Source organism: Fundulus heteroclitus, chromosome 24 (assembly GCF_011125445.2).
Source record: "Fundulus heteroclitus isolate FHET01 chromosome 24, MU-UCD_Fhet_4.1, whole genome shotgun sequence".
Taxonomy (NCBI): Eukaryota; Metazoa; Chordata; class Actinopteri; order Cyprinodontiformes; family Fundulidae; genus Fundulus; species Fundulus heteroclitus.
Window position 1 is genome coordinate 2,534,046 of NC_046384.1, and position 20,877 is coordinate 2,554,922.

At 40.4% G+C, this 20,877-nt stretch overlaps 2 protein-coding genes across 2 annotated transcripts in view; both read left to right on the forward strand.

Annotated features, from left to right (window-relative positions):
* LOC105921678 (NLR family CARD domain-containing protein 3) overlaps positions 1-20,877 on the forward strand; it is a 1,041,521-nt gene that overhangs the window by 361,614 nt on the left and 659,030 nt on the right. The gene's annotated exons all lie outside the window — the stretch shown is intronic.
* On the forward strand, positions 5,375-15,762 carry LOC118557950 (gastrula zinc finger protein XlCGF57.1-like). Its single transcript, XM_036128477.1, has 2 exons — positions 5,375-5,384; positions 12,200-15,762. The coding sequence occupies exons 1-2, from the start codon at positions 5,375-5,377 to the stop codon at positions 13,576-13,578; spliced, it is 1,389 nt and encodes a 462-aa protein (XP_035984370.1). The 3' UTR covers positions 13,579-15,762.

Genomic DNA, 20,877 nt, shown 5'->3' on the forward strand with positions numbered 1-20,877 from the left:
GTACAGAACTTGTTTTATTGTGGATAATGTGACACTCTTACCAGTTTCAACCAGGATCTTCACAAGGTCTTTTGCTTTTGTTCTTGGGTTGGTATGCACATTTCAGAGAAAAGCATGTTTATCTTTGGGACACAAAACCTGTCTCCTTCTTGAGTGGTATGATGGCAGGGCTGTCTCATGGTGTCACTTGCATATAATTGTTTGAACAGATGCACCTTCAGGCATTTAGAAATTGCACCCAAGGATGAACCAGACTTGTGACAGTCCACAGTTCTCTTCCTGATATCTCAGCTGATTTCTTTTTATTGTCCCGTTATGTTGCACAAAGAGGCAGAGGCTGCCTCCAAAAAAGCTTTTTGGCTAAGGACTATTTAGTAAAAGTGGGATTTCCTCACTGCTCATCATAAGTGCTGTCAAAATAGTGCAATCAGTAAGGAAGGAGCTAGGAAAAGGAGCCTGGATGCTTGCTATCATACTTCCTTTAGCAAAAGAACCTCACAATGTCCCTTACCGGTGCTAAGGAGCTATAAGGAATCCCACAATCCTTTGCATGACATGAAGTACTAGCACAGCCCACCTCATGGAAATTAACCAAAATCTCCAGAGAGAACAGAGCACATACGTGTAAGTACCACCATTTACCGTTTCACATATTATGACTTGATGGTCATCCATCTGGATAAGAGGCCTTTGACCATCTCTGCCTTTCTTGTCTACAGCAAATAAGGTGTCATAGTGTAACGGCAAAGTTTGAAATCAAAGAAAGCAATAAAATCTTGAGCTGTGATGTCATTAAATACAATGTATATATGCACGTTAGCCTTGAAAAATAGACTGATTATGTTGTACACAGTTTACTTTGCATATAATGTACATACACTATCTTCTGTTAAAAACATTCATAAAATTAAAACAAAATGATATCATTACCAGTATATCAACTTTCTTTAAGAAGACAATAACCAATTGGACCGATTACTGTTAGAACTATAAAGTCTGTATACATTTACGTGTCTTCATACGTTTTGGTTTGTGTAATGAGAGCTTAAGCTGTTCGCAATATTGGTCTAACTTGCGTGTTTTGAAGTTGTTTGGAAGGCTGTGTTGGCCCAGATTCGACTCAAATTAACAATGTACGTTTCCGTCAGGTAATGACGGAAACTGTTAGCATTGTTAAAGAGTTGACCTGGCTGCGGTCACCCCAGGTTCTTTTTCGGAATGATGTGATGTTTCTACTGTAGACTTCTGTAGTAATAAAAAGACTCTTGAAACCAACACTATGTTTTACCATATTTAATCTAAAAGGCAGAGGAATGTTTACAGCTTCAGTACTGGGCTCTCATACGCAACAACACGACGGGCAGATATCCGGACGCTAAAGAGCCTCATTCATTACTCACACAGACATTAAGTAGGACCAGTTGTGTACACTTATGCAGAGTATGATATGAGTGTTCCATTCATCACATTGATGGAGATGATCATACCATAATGTAGACATGTCCTAGCTGACACGTCTTCCCTTAATCAGTCATTCTGTTCAATGTAAGTATATCAGACTCTGTGTCTCCAGTCTATCTGTAATTTCCATGGTAACCAACTTTACAGTCCATTCTCTGTAATCTCATAATCTCTAACAAGTCCCCCTGTTGCTGTGCCCAAAAATCACATCATAACAAAACACCCACCTCATCACCAAGCTCTACCCTTTTCAAACAGTTCAAAGACCATGTGTTCTTTTTTAAAAACTTGCAGTCCTGGTAAAAAGTTGGGTGAATAAAAGGTTGGGTTTGAATTAATTGTGTGTTCTGTATCTAAAAATAGGTCCCTAAGCAACAGCATAAAATGGTCAAGGCTGCGCTTAAAATATGTTTTGAATTTGTTGATAATCGCTCTCTGCCTCTCTCTGTCTGCTCGGATGCTTTTTTTTTTCTCTGCTCCCTGCTTGCTTGGATTTCACCTTTTCTTTGCTTTTTATCTCTTAGCCAAAACAACAGAAAATAGGATTTAGTTATTTAATTTTATTTATTTATTTATTTTTCCCTGTGTGGACTCTTTTATTATTCAGCTATTCCACACAAGAGGCCTCTTTACACCCCAGAGGAGTTAGAAAGACTTTGCAGGAAAACGCTCTTATGGAAAGAAACCAACATAAAGTGGATATGGAGAAGAACCACCCGAGTCCAGCTATTTCAGCACAAGATGCCTACCTTCACCACAGAGGACTTTGAAATGTCTCTACAGAAAATAGTTGTTATGGAGCTGAAAATCCATCGACTCGAAGTGAATTATGATGTAAATGCTGCATATGGGAATGAAACAACCCTGCCTGTGATTCCAAACTATGACCACCAGCCCAGCAATTCAGCAAACAAACAGTTTCCTGAAGAAAATGAGAACAAACCCACCAGCAGCCCTCCCTGGACCACTCTGAGTGCAAGGCCAAAAGATCAAGGAACCCCACACCTAGACAAAGAGAACTGGCTGATACTACAGAGAAGTGTCCCAAGAAAAGTGAAACAACAACGGTCTGTTCTCAAAACAAATGATAGGAGTAAACCTGCTGGAAATGTTGGAATTCCTTTACTAATAAGATTAGTTCCGCTCCAACAGGAGACCCAGGAGGATCATGACAACAAGCAAAGGTATGTCAACAATCTTCGCACTAAGCAACCCGGAGAAAAAACAAGCGACAGGGCCAAGAACCCTAATATTATACAATGGATCTGTAAGTAGGATTAAACACTTCTGCAGCAAGAAAAACACAGAGGTGTTGATTTATAACTATTTGGACTGTGGCATAATGTCTAATGTATCAGACATCCTTCCAAGGGTCTTGAAACGCCTGACCCTGAAAAAACTCATAGTACAAGCTGAAGCCTTGGGCGACAGCGTCTGGATAATAAAATTGTATTAAACGTGGATTACATTCGTTTGCTAAATGTAATTTAATGTTAAGTTGTTTCTCAGCGGCCCTCACGTGCCCATTAATTGTGGAGATGAGATTTTTTTCAAGAGTTCTGATGCTAAACAAATGGCTGTAACCTTCATAGGCAACTTTTAAAAAAATTTTGGAGAGCAGACATCTGTTCAACAGAGGTGGTTTCTCTCTAAATATGTAATCTGCAGAACGTCTGATTTCCTTTCTGGAATTCGCACATAACATGAAAGAGGTTTTTAAGATTAGCCTACATCCACTCCACATCCCCAGCTCTGTGACTAAACCAGTATCTTCCAAAGGCTGCAGAGCCCGAGATCCTCCTCTACTTATCAAGGAACATTCTGGTGCTCAGGACCTTCAGATCACTTCTATGAGATACACACCAGGGCCCTAGCAGCAACCTTATTAGTCATGATAGTTTCCAGGATCAGCTTGGGCCTTTTGTCGGAGATAGATGTGATATATATGTGATGATACGTGGCAGAAATAAGAAAGCTAAAATGGTAACAAAAGGGAATAATCATACTTACAAGCCATAAATTGTCAGCTACAACCTGACACACAGACATCAACCACTAAGTCCTTCCAAGGATCTTGAAATGCATATAAAAATGGCTTTATTAAACATTATATCTGTCAGGAAAATCACTTTCAATTAATGAATTCCTTCTGACAATAAACTTGATGTTATGTTTTAAACAGAAATATGGTTATATGAATTTAATCAAGCAACTATTCTGATTGTCGACTTCTCCAAACTACAATTTTCTTTGTGAGAGCAGACAGCAAAGGAAAGGTGGAGGAGTAGCAACATTGTTTAATGATTCACTGAAGTGTAAAAAGGTGTTTTTGGGAAATTTGACTCTTTTGAACATTTGGCTCTCCAGGTAAAGAGCCTGGTACGAACTATGTTTCTGAATGTTTATAGGCCTCCTAAGTCCACATCAAACTTTTTTAATGATTTTAGTGACCTCCTATCTGTGATATGCATTGATTATGACTGTTTAGTTATTGTGGGAGACTTCAACTTTCACGTTGGCAACCCTGAAGACAGAAGTTCAAAAGAACTGTGTGACACACTTAGAAACTTTGGTTTAACTCAACATGTTAAACAGCCAACGCACAAACAGGGACATATTTTAGACTTGATCATCACTAAAGATCTTAAGATTTCTAAAGTAAATGTAACTAATGTTGCCCTATCTGATCACTTTTCTGTTAAAGTTGCTTTTTGCATTATTACCAGTGACTCATTTAGCCAAAGGGACATCGTAAGAAAACGCACCTTTAAGGACAATGCCACACAAACGTTTATCCAAGCTTACTCTGCTACTTCAACCTTATGCTGCAACTCAGTAGATGAAATTGTAGATAATTTTCAATCTAAAGTCTCAGACATCATTGACTGCATTGCTCCAATTAAAATGAAGGTTGTTTCCGGGAAGAAGAAATCTCCTTGGAGAAATGCTCCAGCAGTTAGAGGTGAAAAAAGGGAGTGTGGAAAAACTGAACGCAGGTGGAGAAAGACTAGACTCCAATCTCACTGAGACATCTATAAATAGAGCCTTTACAGATATAACTTGCAACTGAAAAATGCAAGGGAATCTTTCTTCTCTGAGATCATCAACAAAAACAATAATACTCATGCTTTATTTGCCACCGTCAACAGGTTAACAAATCCCCCTGTGTCCGTGGCTTCTGAACTCCACTCCACCAGGGCCTGCAATGAATTTGTAGGCCCTGTAAAGTTTAGTGGAGGGGGATTATGGTGTGGGGTTGTTTTTCAGGAGCTGGGCTTGGCACCGTAGTTCCAGTGAAAGGATCTCTTAGTGCTTTAGCATACCAAGACATTTTGGACCATTCCACGCGCCCAAGTTTGTGGGAATAGTTTGGAGCTTGCAGCTTCCTCTTCCAATATGACTGTGTACAACTGTACAAAGCAAGGTCCATAAAGACATGGATGGCTGAGTGTGGTGGGCATGAACTTGACTGGCCTACATAGAGTCCTGAACTCAACCCAGTAGAACCCCTTTGGGATGAATTAAAGCAGAGACTGAGAGCCAGGCCTTCTTGTCCAACATCAGTGTGTGACCTCACAAATGCGCCCCATAAAGAATGGTCAGAAATTCCCATAAACACACTCTTAAACCTTGTGGACTACCTTCTCAGGAGTCTTGAAACTGTTTTAGCTACAAAAGGACCAATCTCATTTTGAACTCTTATGGATTAGGAATGGGATGTCACTTAAACTCATGTGAGTCAAGGCAGGTGAGTGAATACTTTTGGCAATACACCATCTTTTCTATATATTCTTACAGCTCTCTATATTTATATATCTCTAATATTGTTGAAGGACTCTGTCAATTTTACTGTCAAAAAAAGGAAATTAACAGCCTTTGGCTTAACATCAGTAAGGGAAATTAAAAAGTAAAGATGGGTGGAGGTAATGTGAACTTTGTTGTTTAACATTTGTTTTGTATAAGTCAAATAAAATATTACTTATACTACAAGGATTGAGGTTATGAATTTTACATTAAGGGTGACATATTTGCATGTCCTCTCAGGTAGGCACATTTATAGGTCTGTGTAATATGAGGCAAAATTGTCCAAATTCACAGGAGGAGAAAAAAAAACAGAAAAAAACAGGAAATGCTTTGCTAGATTAATTTGTTCACATGTTTTTAGAGGGGAATAGTGTACTTTAGACAGCTGAAATATTAGATTATCCACCGGCAGTCCTAAAAAACGTCTTTTTTTCTAATTAAAACAGAGGCAATATTTTCTTCAGACTTTTGTGACACTTTGATAGAGGAATATGTAAAGTACTTAACAAGCATAAATTAGCTACTAGAGCTGTCACTAATCCAGCATTGTGTCATGTTTATATTAGAATCAACATTTTACTACAATAATAAGATACACTCTCACTTTTTCAGCCATGTGCAGCAGAATGAGCTTCCATCCTTCCACAATTATAAATAAACATCTGTTAGAAAATAGTGTTTGGTGACTGACTGATATCTGTCAGATTGAAGTGAACATCACTCAATTATGACTTTGCAATTAAAAAAACAACACAAAAATATGTTAAAAAACAAGACCAAGTTTACTTTTTTTATTTTGTTTTTACAAGTAAAGTATTAAAAATAAACCCACAACAACATAACATGATTGTGTGTCGTTTTACCGACAAGTTCATGAGAAATCCGGAGACGGGTGTGAGATCTGCCTCTGTTATCCTCGCACTGTTCTCAGGAAGACCGCTCCAAGATGGCGGCCGTAATTTATGCGCTGCGACAGTCAACGCGGGGTCTACTCTATATATGTCTATGGTTGTGATGTCTCTCTTGCCAAACGCAAAGTTACGTTGATCACTATGGGTTCTTTTTCCTGTGTTGCTGTGAGGCCAGAATCGGGAGTGTTGGTGAGGCTGAAAGAGAGCAGCAGCTGCTGCAGGTGATGAAGTCTGGAAAGAAGTCCAGCAGCTGGAGGCACAGCGGAGAAACTGGAGGGAAGCAGGAGCTCAAAGAGCGGCAGGACGCAGCAGAGGAGACACCAATGATGGGGGATGTTTTCCAGCCCAGAGTTCTGCTGCACCCATCAGGTTTGGAGATTTCCTTCTTCATGCTAACTGTGTGGATGGAGCTAAAGTTTAGGAGCCGTTTTCAGCAGCTGATGGATTCCTCCTCTTCATCACAACTCGTTGCAGGGTTTCCCCCAGAAAACTGGCTAAGCCTGCAGCTCTGCATAGGAGGTGCTAATGCTAGCTTAGCGTCTAGCATAGGAGGTGCTAATGCTAGCTTAGCGTGTAGCATTGGAGGTGCTAATGCTAGCTTAGTGTGTAGCATTGGAGGTGCTAATGCTAGCTTAGTGTGTAGCATTGGAGGTGCTAATGCTAGCTTAGTGTGTAGCACCATTCAGTATCAAGTTTTTCTTGTCTGGGGAAATTCTTCTGAACAACACTGGTTTTTCTTGTTTAGAAATAGGATCATATGTTTTCTTCTGTCTCTTTCTATGGGAGACCAATCCTGCCATAATTCAGAATACATTCAGAAATAAATCAGTCAATAAAATGAATAGTGGAGCAAATGGCAGCTTAAAAAATATTTGTGTGCCATTAAATGCAACAAAATAATAAAAAGACAATTATTCAATTAATGACCAACTAAACAGTTACAAACAATATATATTTCTTTTTCTACATTTGCCGTATTTATCTCTCTGGTTTAATGCATTTTTTTTATTCCACTCATTTTCAAACATCCATCCTTAAACTCTTTATATTTATCTTGTGTATTTATTAAAAAAAATAATGCTGCATTAGTACGTGAGTTTTTTTTCTTATGTACTATATTTATTTCAATTAATTTTTTATATATATATCACCAATTCACAACACTTTACAATGTCAAATTTACAGATTTAGATCCAAATATATTAAAACATGATTTTTTTTCCTCCCTCAAAAATATTTTTTTCACATTCTTTAATCGTCCTTTTAATTTTCAAACAATGCTATATTTAATGATATAGGATATATTTCCACCCCTAATTCCCCCTTGTCTGAAAGTCTTAAAAAACATGGCCACTCATACTCTAAATTGCATGCATCTGGCCTCCGTTGCCACGGCTATAATAATATGGGGATGGAGTGGTCATGGTGATGAACAGTGCTGGTGTAGTGTGAAACATGAAGCCTTTGACAGTTTTACTCTCATCTGTTGACATTCTGGAGGTATCTTCTACATGGGTTGTAACAACAACAACAGACGCACCAGAAAACTTGTCCTGTGGTCAGATTGTCCCACCTGAGCTGCTGATCTCTACATCTCCTCCAGAGTTGCCATTGTCACTTTTACTGCTTCTCTCATTAAAGCTCTTCTTGTCCAACCCATTCTGGTAGGGCTCTGCAAACTATGGCTTTGGAGCCACAAGAGGCTCTTTGGACCTTCAACAGTGGCTCAGTGTGTGAATTGACATGGAAAACTGGATAAAGAACCTATTAATGTTTTTAACATAGATATGATAACAGATGCAGAATTTAGCACTTCTTAAATGTTTTAACAGAATAATTACATTAAATTTCCACAACAGAATGACCCTAAAGTTACCGGTGATCATTTCTTGGGTGAAACTGTCAGTTCCTGAGGTTCAGTTTTCTCTACACTGCTGATCAAATCTTTTTCTCTAAACTGAATCTTTCCCATGGTTGTAACATTGTAAAGATCTAGTTGTTGATAAAGCATGTAATGTGTTTCAGTGTTGGCTGCAGATGTTAAAGAAGAGGCTCCTGAAGAACAGAGTCCTGAGGGGGAGCAGCAGGAGTCAGAGCCCCTCCACATAAAGGAGGAACAGGAGGAACCCGGGGCCCGTCAGGAAGGAGAGCAGCTCCTTGTGAAGGAGGAGACTGATAGCAGCTTTCCATTAACTGCTGCTCCTATCAACAGTAAGGATTGCTTTACTTTGTTTGTTTGTCCTGTGTTGTAGCTAAAGGACAAAACTTACTGCGTATCTGGAACAAATCTGCAATAATTAACCATTTCACTGTTGTTAAAATGTTATTGGAATGCAACATACATTAAGATTACTTTATCAAATAATTTATTAATTTTTATACGTTTTCTGAATCCACACTGCATACATCTACTTTTACCAAAAAGATAGTAATCAGTGGCCCCAGCATTGAATGAGGTGAATAAGTAATTCAAGCTGTGAGGTAATCAGGTAAATATTGTAGTGCAACAGTTTCAGAAAAAAAGAGAAAATTCAAAATTATATTTACAGTTTATTTATATCCCACTTTCAGGGTTACACCCAGAACATGGAATGGGGTTCTTTTGGCAGTAAGGGTTGTTTTGGGTAGTGGGAGGTGCGCGGTTAACAGGTGGGGGGTGAAAAGGAGGGGCGCAGCGTGATCGTACTGTGCGTCAAGCTAATGACAGCTAGCTCGTTAGCTTATTTACACCAGGAGGTTTTCTCCCAGGCAGGAACTTTAATGTTTTCAAACATCGAAGCATTTCAAATAAACCAACAACTCTTATCCTTGTGGGGGACGGGGGAGTAAAGGCTGGCGGCCAGCAGTCTCAAAATGACGATTATGTTTAATCTTTTACATGATTATGTTGGATGCTGTCGACATTTCAAATTGGTGCCAATTTATTTGTGGTTAATATTTTAATATATTTAAACCATAGATTATCTGACTTAAAGCAACTATATGTAACTTTTGACCACTAGGGGGGCTAGAATGATAGTTCCAGGTTTAGCGCCACTCTAGGCCACTAGCATGTGGTAACTCTCATGTTTACAGGGTGCTCTAGGTCACATGACTTTTTGAGTGACAGATCCGCTCCTCTCAAGTTACATAACCTTGTTTTTGAGAAGACACAGACCATCCATACACACTGAGTGTGTGAATTGACATGGAAAACTGGATAATATATCTCAAATTAGGCTAATATGTTGGTCAAAAGTTATGTATGGGAGCTTTAATACATTCAGTGAAATAATAATCTGGATAATAACCATTCATATCAGTATGTTTATCTGCATCCCACTTCAACTTCTTCACCCTCAAGTTTTTCTTTTCCTCATTTATTGTTTATTTATTTATATTCTATTCCCTCATAACAGAAAGTCCACAAAATGCAGTTCAAAGCCTTCAGCTGATTCAAAATGCAGCAGCAAGAGTTCTGATGAAAATCAACAAGAGAGCATATTTCTTCAATTTTAGCTTCCCTTCATTGGCTTCCTGTTAAATCAAGAATAGAATTTAAATGTATGTATAAAGCCCTTAATAATCAAGCTCCATCATATATCAGAGCTCTGATTTCCCCGTATGTTCCTAACAGAGCACTTCGCTCTCAGACTGCAGGTCTGCTGGTGGTTCCTAGAGTCTCTAAAAGTAGAATGGGAGGCAGATCCTTTAGCTATCAGGCTCCTCTCCTGTGGAACCAACTCCCAGTTTTGGTCCGTGAGGCAGACACCCTGTCTACTTTTAAGACTAGGCTTGTAGCCTTCCTCTTAGACAAAGCTTATAATTGGAGTGAGTTACTTAGGTTACCCTGAGCAATCTCTATAGTTATGCTGCTATAGGCTTAGGCTGCTGGCATCAGGGCCTTATTTCTCTCACTCTGCTAAGTTCTCCTACTGTTCTCCAATTTGCAATGCTTGTTTTCATTTCAGCTTTTAACTTTTTATTTTCTGTAATTCTTTTTCTTCATAGTAGGTACACCTGGTCTGGCGTTCTGTTAGCTGTGACATCATCCAGGGAAGACAGATCACTCGCTATTACCATCTAATTATAATATTCAATAAATGATTTACATGATTAAATAGGTGACATAAATATGATCCTGGATCTTGCCCCTATCTTCTTTGTCTTGACTACACCAGCTCCAGGGCTGGGCTGGGGTGTGCAACTAGAGGTCTAGACCGGTCCCGACACTTGCTCTGTGGTCCTGCTGATTTCTGCTCTGTCCTTCCTAAGATTGGGAAATGTCCTAGGCAGCAGCCTATGGTTATGTTCTACTGAACCACCAAGTGGCTCTTTTAAAGTGGAAACAAAATCAAAACAGTCCAACTCAAAATGTCCAGATCACAGAGCAGATTACGCCGAGGGCTCGGCTCCCACTTCTCTTGAGTCCGTCGACCTTCTTCAACTACTTCACGTCGCTGAGGATTCTCAAGAAACTTAAATAAACTAACAATGTCCTTGTGTTTGAACAAAAACCTGCAATTCAACGTGACGACATAGCGACGACATAACTTACAACCAAATGTTCGACACTGCTTGTCCTGCCTTTTGTTAAAAGACAGCAATAAATTCATGGTGTGAATAACTTACATATATAAGATAACAAATAAGTTTGAATAGTTTGAAATTAGTCCAATTAAATCCACGCTAAAAACAGTTAAAAAGGTTTTGGATTTGATATTTAATCAGCGTGAGACATCTCCTCTTCGTCAAATTTGTATGTGAGTTACGTGAGCTAGTGAGTGTTCCAAACTGAAGCACTTGAACACTATTTTGGCTAAAGAATAGAAAAAAGTCTCGCCGGTATATTTGTGTCGAAGCTAAGCTACCTGAGTTTGGAATGCACTGGTGATATTCACACATTGGTATTGGTACGCAATTAGTTTTTCTTCTGTGTATTTCAATTACAATAAAACCATATTTATGAACAAAACTTCTTCAGAGAACTCTTAAGAAAAGCAATCCTTGTGTGGAGAACATGTTTCCTTGTGCCTAGTTCACTTTCGCCTCCTCCATCAGTCACTAACCTGCACCACAGACCTCTCAAATTTTCACGAATGGACAAGGTTTTTTTTATGAACATGATATTATACAGGCACACTTATAAATATTAAATAGATCATCGCGGATAACCTTTTGGCTTACAAAACATGACAAAAAAGTTAATATCGTGTCTTGAGAACTTAAGGTTAAAAAAGATAGCTCTACAAAGAACTGACTGTTTTGGGGGGGGGGGTTACAGTCATGTACGCTGAAGCTTTCTGTATTTTTTTCCTGTGTTTTACTGTTACACATGTTCTGTAAACATGTATAATATGGCTTTGCAGCAATCCCTCATACTTAGCAATGGTGCAAACTCAAACATCCAACAATCCATTTTATTTGGCAGGTTGTGAGGCAACAGAAAATGAAAAATATCAAGGGGTGTGAATACTTTTGTAAGGAACTGTAAACAAACAAGACATAAGAAACAACAGTGCAAAATAAACAGTAAGAAAAAAGTAGTAGTTAAATCAAATAATTATATCTAACTACATTACCTAAATATTTCTTTATTAAAACGTGCCTCAGTTCAGACTGAGATCAAAATACTTTCTAATGTGCATAATGTGTTTTAATGTTCCCTGCAGATATTCAGCAGAAACTGATTGTTAAAGAAGAAGCTTCTTTAGACCACAGACCTCCTGCAGACCTGCATGACCCAAAGCCCCCCCACATAAAGGAGGAAGAGAAGGGAGTCTACATCAGTCTGCCAGGAGAGCAGCTCCATGGGAAGGAGGTGATTAATGCCATCAGGTTTCCAGTCTCTGCTCCTCCAATAAAGAGTCTGGATGATGAACAGTCTCTGCTGCTCTCACAGCTTTATCCAGACCAAATTAAAGACAGAGAGCTTCCAGAAGAGAATGACGGAGAAGACTCCATCAGGATACAAGATCATGGAGATGCTTCCACTTCTTTAGAGACAGAAGACACTGAGAAGGATGAAGAGGACAGTGATGTAGAGCACCCTCTGTCTGAGCTGAAGCACTTGTCAGACTCTGGCTATAAGAAATGTTCTACAAAGAAAAAAAAAGTGGAGTCATCTCGGAAAGGGCGCACAGGAGTGAAGCTTAGGTGCAAAGACTGTGGCAAAACATTTATTGGAAAATACGCTTTAACCACACATATGGGAATCCATTCAGGAGAGAAGTCGTTCTGTTGTGATCTATGTGGACAAAGATTTGGCCGAAAATCAAATTTAAAAACACACATGAGAATCCATACAGGACAGAAGCCTTTCTGTTGTGATCTATGTGGACAAAGATTTAGCTTAAAAGAAACTTTAATCAGACACATGAGAATCCATACAGGAGAGAAGCCTTTCTGTTGTGATCTATGTGGAAAAAGATTTAGCCAAAAATCTAATTTAAAGATACACACAACAATCCATACCGGAGAGAAGCCTTTCTGTTGTGATCTATGTGGACAAAGATTTAGCCAAAAAGCAGATTTAAACAAACACATGAGAATCCATACAGGAGAGAAGCCTTTCTCTTGTGATCTATGTGGAAGAGGATTTACTGAGAGAGGACATTTTAATACACACATGAGAATCCATACAGGAGAGAAGCCTTTCTGTTGTGATGTATGTGGAAAAAGATTTAGCGTAAAAGCAGATTTAAACAAACACAAGCGAATCCATACAGGAGAGAAGCCTTTCTGTTGTGACTTATGTGAACAAAGATTTAGCCGAAAATCAGATTTAAACACACACATGAGAATCCATACAGGACAAAAGCCTTTCTGTTGTGATCTATGTGGACAAAGATTTAGCCGAAAATCAACTTTAAACACACACATGAGAATCCACACAGGACAGAAGCCTTTCTGTTGTGATCTTTGTGGACAAAGATTTAGCCAAAAATCACAATTAAGCAGACACATGAGAATCCACACAGGACAAAAGCCTTTCTGTTGTGATCTATGTGGACAAAGATTTAGTCAAAAAGTACATTTAAGCACACACAAGAAAATCCACACAGGACAGAAGCCTTTCTGTTGTGATCTATGTGGACAAAAATTTAGCCAAAAATCATGTTTAAACAGACACACAAGAATCCATACAGGACAGAAGCCTTTCTTTTGTGATACATGTGGACAAAGATTTACTGAAAGAAGATATTTAAGCAGACACATGAGAATCCATACAGGGCAGAAGCCTTTCTGTTGTGACCTATGTGGGCAAAGATTTAGTCGTAAAGAAACTTTAAACACACACATGAGAATCCATACTGGACAGAAGCCTTTCTGTTGTGATCTATGTGGAACAAGGTTTAGCCTTAAATCAAGTTTAAACAGACATATGAGGATCCATACAGGAGGCAAAATGACTCTTGTATGAATACTTACTCAAACTGCATAGCTGTAGTTTGCTGTGAGATGTTTGTTGTTATTAAAGGCAACAGTCTTCACTTGCTAGTTTCAGCATTTCTCTAGTAGCTAATTTTTAGTTTGGTCTTAAAATATTACAAGTTATTTTTTATTTGTTTAATTTATAGACTGAGCTACAGCGAACTTCAGACATTTGTAGTAGCTAATATTTGGATTTGTCTTAAAGCAGTTTTTCTCATTGTGTTTAATTTGGTCAGACTCTGATGACTGCTAGCACAGGTGAGCATCAGTCTATGCGTACCGCTTTAACCACTAGGCCCACCCTCCTAGGTAGTGAGATTTCTTTAAGGTCTGATGTTTTTCCCTCCTTAGGAATGGTGTTTTTTTCTGATTGTGATTGCTTTTAGTTAACCTGTGGGTCCCCTACAGCGCACATTAGAATTTAGGTCAGCGAAACATGGACGTTTTTCCTTGATAAGTTAATGATGTGATCCACTTCCAGACTGTCTATATCATTTGCTACTGGTTAAGATAAGTGTTATGCAATAAAATGGCCTATTAGACTACGGCTCCCAGCTTGCAACACGGCTTGAGTCTGACTCCGGCGTACATTTGACCACACCTCCGAGGTGATAAAACCAAACAAAGGAACGGCTCTTTCCGCAATTTTCTCTGTAACGGAGAGAACCTATCATCAGCTGACATCCCTCACACTGGAACACGTGGTGGGACCGGTGGTCGATATTTTGTCCGGACAAAAGCCACTCATCACTGTACCTTTTGTTGTGGGTGTGGATGGAATTCTAAACAATAATAACTGAATTCTAATCATTACTGAATAAGGAGACGGCGGTGATGAAGTTCCAGCACTTTTATTGAGAAACAGAGCAGAGATCACATAGATGGAAAGTAATCGCACCCCACGGTCCCGCTACGGTCTGCGTCTGCCCTGTCTCGCTTTCGGCTCTATCTAATACTACACAGTGGCCTTGGCATGAGACAAAATAAAGACAGTCTATCCTGGACAATAATCATCCCCCACAGTATCTACGCAGCATTTGGCCTTGCAATCAGCGGGCCCATGCTCATATGTCCGAGTGGCGTGAGGCCAAAGTGACTTCAGAATAATTCTACATTAACAGTGGGTGTGACAAAGAAGTTCTGGGACTAATTAGGTTGAGGCGAACAACCTTCGAGAAGGTATGAAGACGTTTTTCCCCTTTCAGTCGGTAGACGAGGCTAGATCTTTCCTGTTTTAACAAAGCAGATCACAAAGACAGCTTCTGAACGCACCCCACGGCCATGAAGTTGGCGAAACATGATGACCAGTCACGTTACAACCCAACCAAATTTCTTCCTCCACAGAAGCAACACCAGGAAAGAACCCCTTTCATTTCTTACATAGAAATCAATTCTTACCTGTGCAGAATCTTTATCTAGTATCTTTATCTTTTAATGCCTATGTTTTTCTCCAGAAGGACTCTTTGAACTTTGAACACTTTATGACTGAATTCAAGTGATAAGCTGTTATTGTGTTTATTTTTATTTGGTTGCTGTGAAACTAACGCACTATTGGTTGGATTTTAGCTTGTGTTATATAAATGCTGTTTATATAATTTGTGTTAAGGTTTTATTACCATTCTTATATTTTACTTACCTGTTACCATTTTATGTAATGTAGTTAACATATGTTTATATTAAGTTACTAGAAGTGTGAAAGATGTGTGTCAGCAGTTCTCATATTGAAGGGGATTGTAATTGGAAATCTTCCTTCCACACTGACAATGTAACCGCATCCTGCTTACATAAAATATAGAGGTGTGCAAAGGCATTCTCTTTCAGAGATGGGTTGGGAGACACTTCAGTGATTGGCCATATCTCTTCTTTTGCAAAAGCCTTCTGAAACTTAAAACTGTGCCTGTTTGGTCTTTCTTTGGTTAGGAGATTAAAATTAACATGAATTTGCTACTGTCTTGATGTTTGAACTTTATTCAGTGTTCATTTGTTAATTAGGTGTGGCGTATTTAAGTTAGAAAATCACCTAAAGGTTTCTACATCCAAGTTTCCTAATTTTGCTGTTTGTTATTGTTTTTATTTTCCTTTTATGTTGTTTTGATTCAGTAGTGTGTTCAAGTAGTATTAGTATTAAACCAAATACTGTAATTGTTGCTTTAAATTCTTTTTACTATTTTAATCATGGTTGTCTCTGTGTTTTTGTTATATCAGTGATCAAATTGTCTCTTAGAGTTTATGAATCCCCCCTTTTGAGACATATTTTTCCTTTGCTTGCAGTTAATGAATAGTGATTCCTATTGTAATTAACTTTTACTGGTGGCGATTCTTGTTCGGTCTTAAAACTGGCTAGACACCCAACTTTCATATAAAGTATGTTTAATAATTGTTAATTAATAAACCCAATTGCTAGTTGTTAAAGGCTGGTAGCCTTGATCACAACTATTTGGAAAGAAAAATCTGTTGTAGCTTACCTTTTGACTAGAATAAAATATCAGGTTTCCCCCAGAAAATTTGGTAGTCCTGGCAGCGGAGGCGTGATTTTTTTCTTGCAGAGATAGATTCACCAGTAATTTGATGAACGCACAAATATTTCCATAATTTGAACATCAAATGGTCATAGTTGGGTACTCTTTACTGTTTGCCTGTTTATTGCCCTCTTGGCAATGCTGCTTAATTTTTAATTGATTGTAGTGAACTTTTTTTCCAATAATAATAAAGTTGGATGTTTAAAAAAATTGTGATTTGATGACAGCTCTTCTTATCCAGCCTTGGAACTTTTAACATTGACTGAAACTTTCAGTTTTGAGCAGCATGTTAAAAAGCCCAGACGTCCTTTGATCAATGACTGTTTTTGAGACCCAACTGATCTAAAATATCACAGACCAATATCAAAATTTTTGTCCCTGTCCAAAGTTTTAGAGAAGGTGATTTCTATGCAATTAGCAATCTCCTAAGAGAATTGCAGACTTTTTGACACTTTTCAGTCCGGTTTCCACAAGAAGCACTCAACGGAAACTGTCCTGCTTAACGTTTCTAGTGACTTTATGGTGTCTGCAGACTCTGGGAAATGCACTGCTCTTGTCTTGTTGCATCCCTCCAGGGAATTTGACTCGATCATAAAGTTATTTTATTTAAAAGTTAAAGTTATTTAGACTGTGCAATTTGGTTGGTATATCAGGTCTTGTCTTAGTGTGGTTCTCTTTCTTTTTATCAAGTATGGGTTTTAGTGTCTCAGCAAACCAGATTATGTCTGACTGAAGATTTGCTGTGTAGAGTTCCCCAGGCCTCCGTTTTGGGCCAAGTTTATAATCCAGGAGTAATAATCCAGGAGTTTGATAATGTCTCATAATTTATTTGCTGATGATATTCAGATGTACTGCTCCTTTAAGGCCTTGAATTTACAGAAATTGAACTCCTTAATGAACTGCCTTGCAAAAATAAAACAATGCCTAGATATTATGAATTATCTTTGACAAAGCAACATCATTGAAGCATCATTCAAAGCAGCTAACAAACTGTTTCTACCAGTTCATTAAACTAAGAATAATTATCTCCAAAGGCAATTTTGAAGTGATTATCCATGCATTTGTATCTTCTTGTTTAGACTATTGTAACAGTTTAATTTCATGTCCCTGAGCCCTTCATATGGGAGCAATATATATTACTCCCATCTAAAATCCCTTCAATGGCTTTCTTTTCCTATCAATTTCAATATCTTGGTACTGTCTTCCAGAGTTTGGCACGCTCAGGCTCCTTCCATAATAGAGACCTGTTATGTCTTTAGACTCCCTCTTGGAGGCTGAGGTCAATGCATCATAACCTTCTCATTGTCTTTCGTACCTGTTTTAAGTCCCAATGAGATTAATTCATTTCAGGCTGCCGTGCCAAGGCTCTGGAATAATCAACTACTACTGTTATGTTTGATTGACTCTGTTGATGTTTTTAAGAGCAAACTTAAGACTCGCTTGTTTCAACAAGCAACGTCGGGGGATGAAAGCAGGGTCAAGACGGGACAGGCTTATTGAGAGGAGAAGATTTAGGCGGCGTCTCCACTTTGTTGTTATGGGAAACGTGCAGTCCCTTAGCAACAAGATGGACGCGCTAACGGCGCTGACGCGGAGCAACCCAGAGTTCTGGGAGTGCAGTGTGATGTGTTTCACTGAGACATGGCTGCACAAGGACATTACGGACCAGATTGTCTCCGTGGATGGCTTTCACACCGTCTGGGCCGACCGGGACACTAAGAGTGGTAAGCGGAAAGGAGGGGGGCTTGCTATTCTAGTAAACACCAGATGGTGTTACCCAGGTAACATCACCATTAAAGAACAGCTCTGTAGCCCGGATGTTGAAATGCTGGCCGTTGGACGCCGTCCATACCATCTGCCTAGAGAGATCCTGTACATAATCATTCCTGTCCTGTACATCCCTCTCTCTGCAAACCCAACATCTGCTTGCAGCATCATACACACCACCATCTCTAAACTACAGACCCAACACCCCAATGCCCTCATCATCATGTCGGGAGACTTCAACCACGTCACCATGAACAAAGTTCTGCCAACCTTCAAACAATATGTGAGCTGCCCTACCAGAGAGGAGAGGACCCTGGACCTGATGTTTGCTAATATTAAGGATGCATACATCTCCTCTCCTCTCCCCCCTCTGGGCAGGTCAGATCACAACCTGGTTCACCTCAAACCCTGCTATGTGCCTCTAGTAAAGAGGAAGCCTACGACCACAAGGACTGTGAGGAGGTGGTCGGAGGAGGCTCATGAGACACTGCAGGCCTGCTTTGAATTGACTGACTGGCCTGCACTCTGTGAGCCCCACGGGGAGGACATCGATGGGCTCACCGATTGCATCACAGACTATATCAACTTCTGTGTGGACTGCAATGTTTCAGCTTGGACTGTCACCTGTTACGCTAACAGTAAACCATGGATCACCAAGGACATTAAGGCCATCCTGAATGAGAAGCAGAGGGCGTTCAGAGATGGCAACCGTGATAAGGTGAGGAGAGTGCAGGGGGAACTCAAGCGTAAATTAAGGAGGCTAAAGACAAGTACAGGAGAAAGCTTGAGAATAAACTCCAGACAAACAACATAAGAGATGGTGGAGTGGAATGAGAACCATCACCGGGTTCCAGAAGGCTGGAGGCATGGGGTTGGAGGGTTGCGTGGACCGGGCCAATGAACTGAACCTATTTTTAGGTTTTAGGTTTGATACTGCGGCCCTTCCCCCACAAGTCTCTGCTGCTGGCTTCCCAACAACAACTACTCTAGCTTCCCCCACTCCTCCTCCTTACAGACCCCTTGTCTGCTCCTCACTGCCTCAATGCGGTACCGCGCGCGAGCTATTTTTAGAAACACAACGTCACAATGACGTCACATCACGTGGTACGCAGTGGGGCAAACTCCTGAAACCCGCCGCTGCTTTGCTTTAAAAGAGACATGCGTTAGCCTAGGTTTTACTCGGTAAACGACTGCTTTTTCCAAATCTAAGACCATGGTTTTTAAACATTGTTGCTATGGAACGTGCAACAGCGACTGGAGGTACGCTGATCGGCCGCATATGAAGGATGTTTTCTTTAAGACTGCCAAGGAGAAATGTGTGTGCTTGGAACACCGGGGCGGTTGGCCTACACAACAGTTCAACCCGGAAAAAGTTACCAAATTCAAGTACATATGTAGCAAGCATTTTGTCGGAGGAAAGGGCACAACCGAAGAACATCCTGACCCAATTCCAGCGACATCAAGTCAAGGTAAGAGTATTTTGGTGGCCGACATGTTAATAAAGTAGCGCCTGCTACCATGACAGCATATAGGCTATCATGGTAGCAGGCGCTAACATGATAGCCTGCTACCAGGATAGCTTACTCAAAAACATTTCAAATGAGACAAACATTAAACATATACCCATTCCTGGACGGTGATTGCAAACAACAAAAAAAAAAAAAACGGCCGACGCTGCCATGACCGCCGCGCAGGAAAAAAAAACAAAGCTTACCGTTCATCATCTCGGCCAGTTTTCCAGTCTTTTTAAGCCCTCGAACCTCAAGCCATCGTTTCAGCTGAAGGTTGGTGTGTTCTTCGACAGTTCGGCCAGTAATCCGTGCGCCTGGGACATCGTCTTGGGAAAGTTTAACGGCTGTAAAGTCGGTCAGATCGCTGGTTCTGTTGCGCTTGTAATAGCTGGGTTATCCGTGCTTTCTCTCCTGTATGCCCTACCTAAGTGGCAAAAGGGGCGTTGCTCTTGAGACGGTGACGTCACGTGCGCGGTACCGCATTCACACCCACCTACTCCACCCCTCCCACCTGCTTTACATCATGTCCTCCACAACCTGAGGACCTCCTCCCTCCCCCAACTGCTACCTCTACAGTGTCCTTCACTCCTGACCTGGTGAGAAGACAGCTGACCAGACTTCACTCCGGCAAAGCTGCAGGCCCCGATGGTGTACTTAGACTTAGACTTAGACAACTTTATTTGTCATTCGGTATGCACAAAGTGCGTACAGAACAAAATTTCGTTTCGTACAGCTTTTGTAAATCGCAGTAGAAGTTAACTTACGAGACACTGCAGGCCTGCTTTGAATTGACTGACTGGCCTGCACTCTGTGAGCCCCAGGGTTCTTAAAGCTTGTGCCTACGAGCTTTGTGGAGTACTTAGCCTAGTCTTCAGCCTGAGCCTGCTCCTCCAGAGAGTCCCCATGCTCTGGAAGATGTCCTGCCTCGTTCCTGTGCCAAAGACGGCACGTCCTAGTTGCCCTCAGGACTACAGTAGCACTGACGTCCCACATCATGAAGACCTTTGAGAGGCTAGTCCTGGAGCAGCTAAGGCCTATGGTCAGGCCTTTCACTGATCCACTACAGTTCGCCTACCAGCCCCGCCTGGGAGTTGAGGACAGCATCATCTTCCTGCTGAACAGAGTCTACACTCATCTGGACAAGCCGGCGAGCACTGTGAAAATCATGTTCTTTGATTTCTCCAGTGCTTTCAACACCATCTATCCAGCTCCACTGGGTGGCAAGATGACTGCGATGCAGGTGGAGGCCCCCATCGTGTCCTGGATTGTTGATTACCTGACGGGTAGACCACAGTATGTGAGCCTACAGAACTGTGTGTCTGACAGGGTGGTCAGCAACACTGGGGCCCCTCAGGGGACTGTCCTCTCCCCCTTCCTCTTCACCCTCTTCACCTCAGACTTCAACTATTGCACTGAGTCCTGCCACCTTCAGAAGTTTTCTGATGACTCAGCAATAGTTGGCTGCATTGAAAAGGGTGATGAGAGTGAATA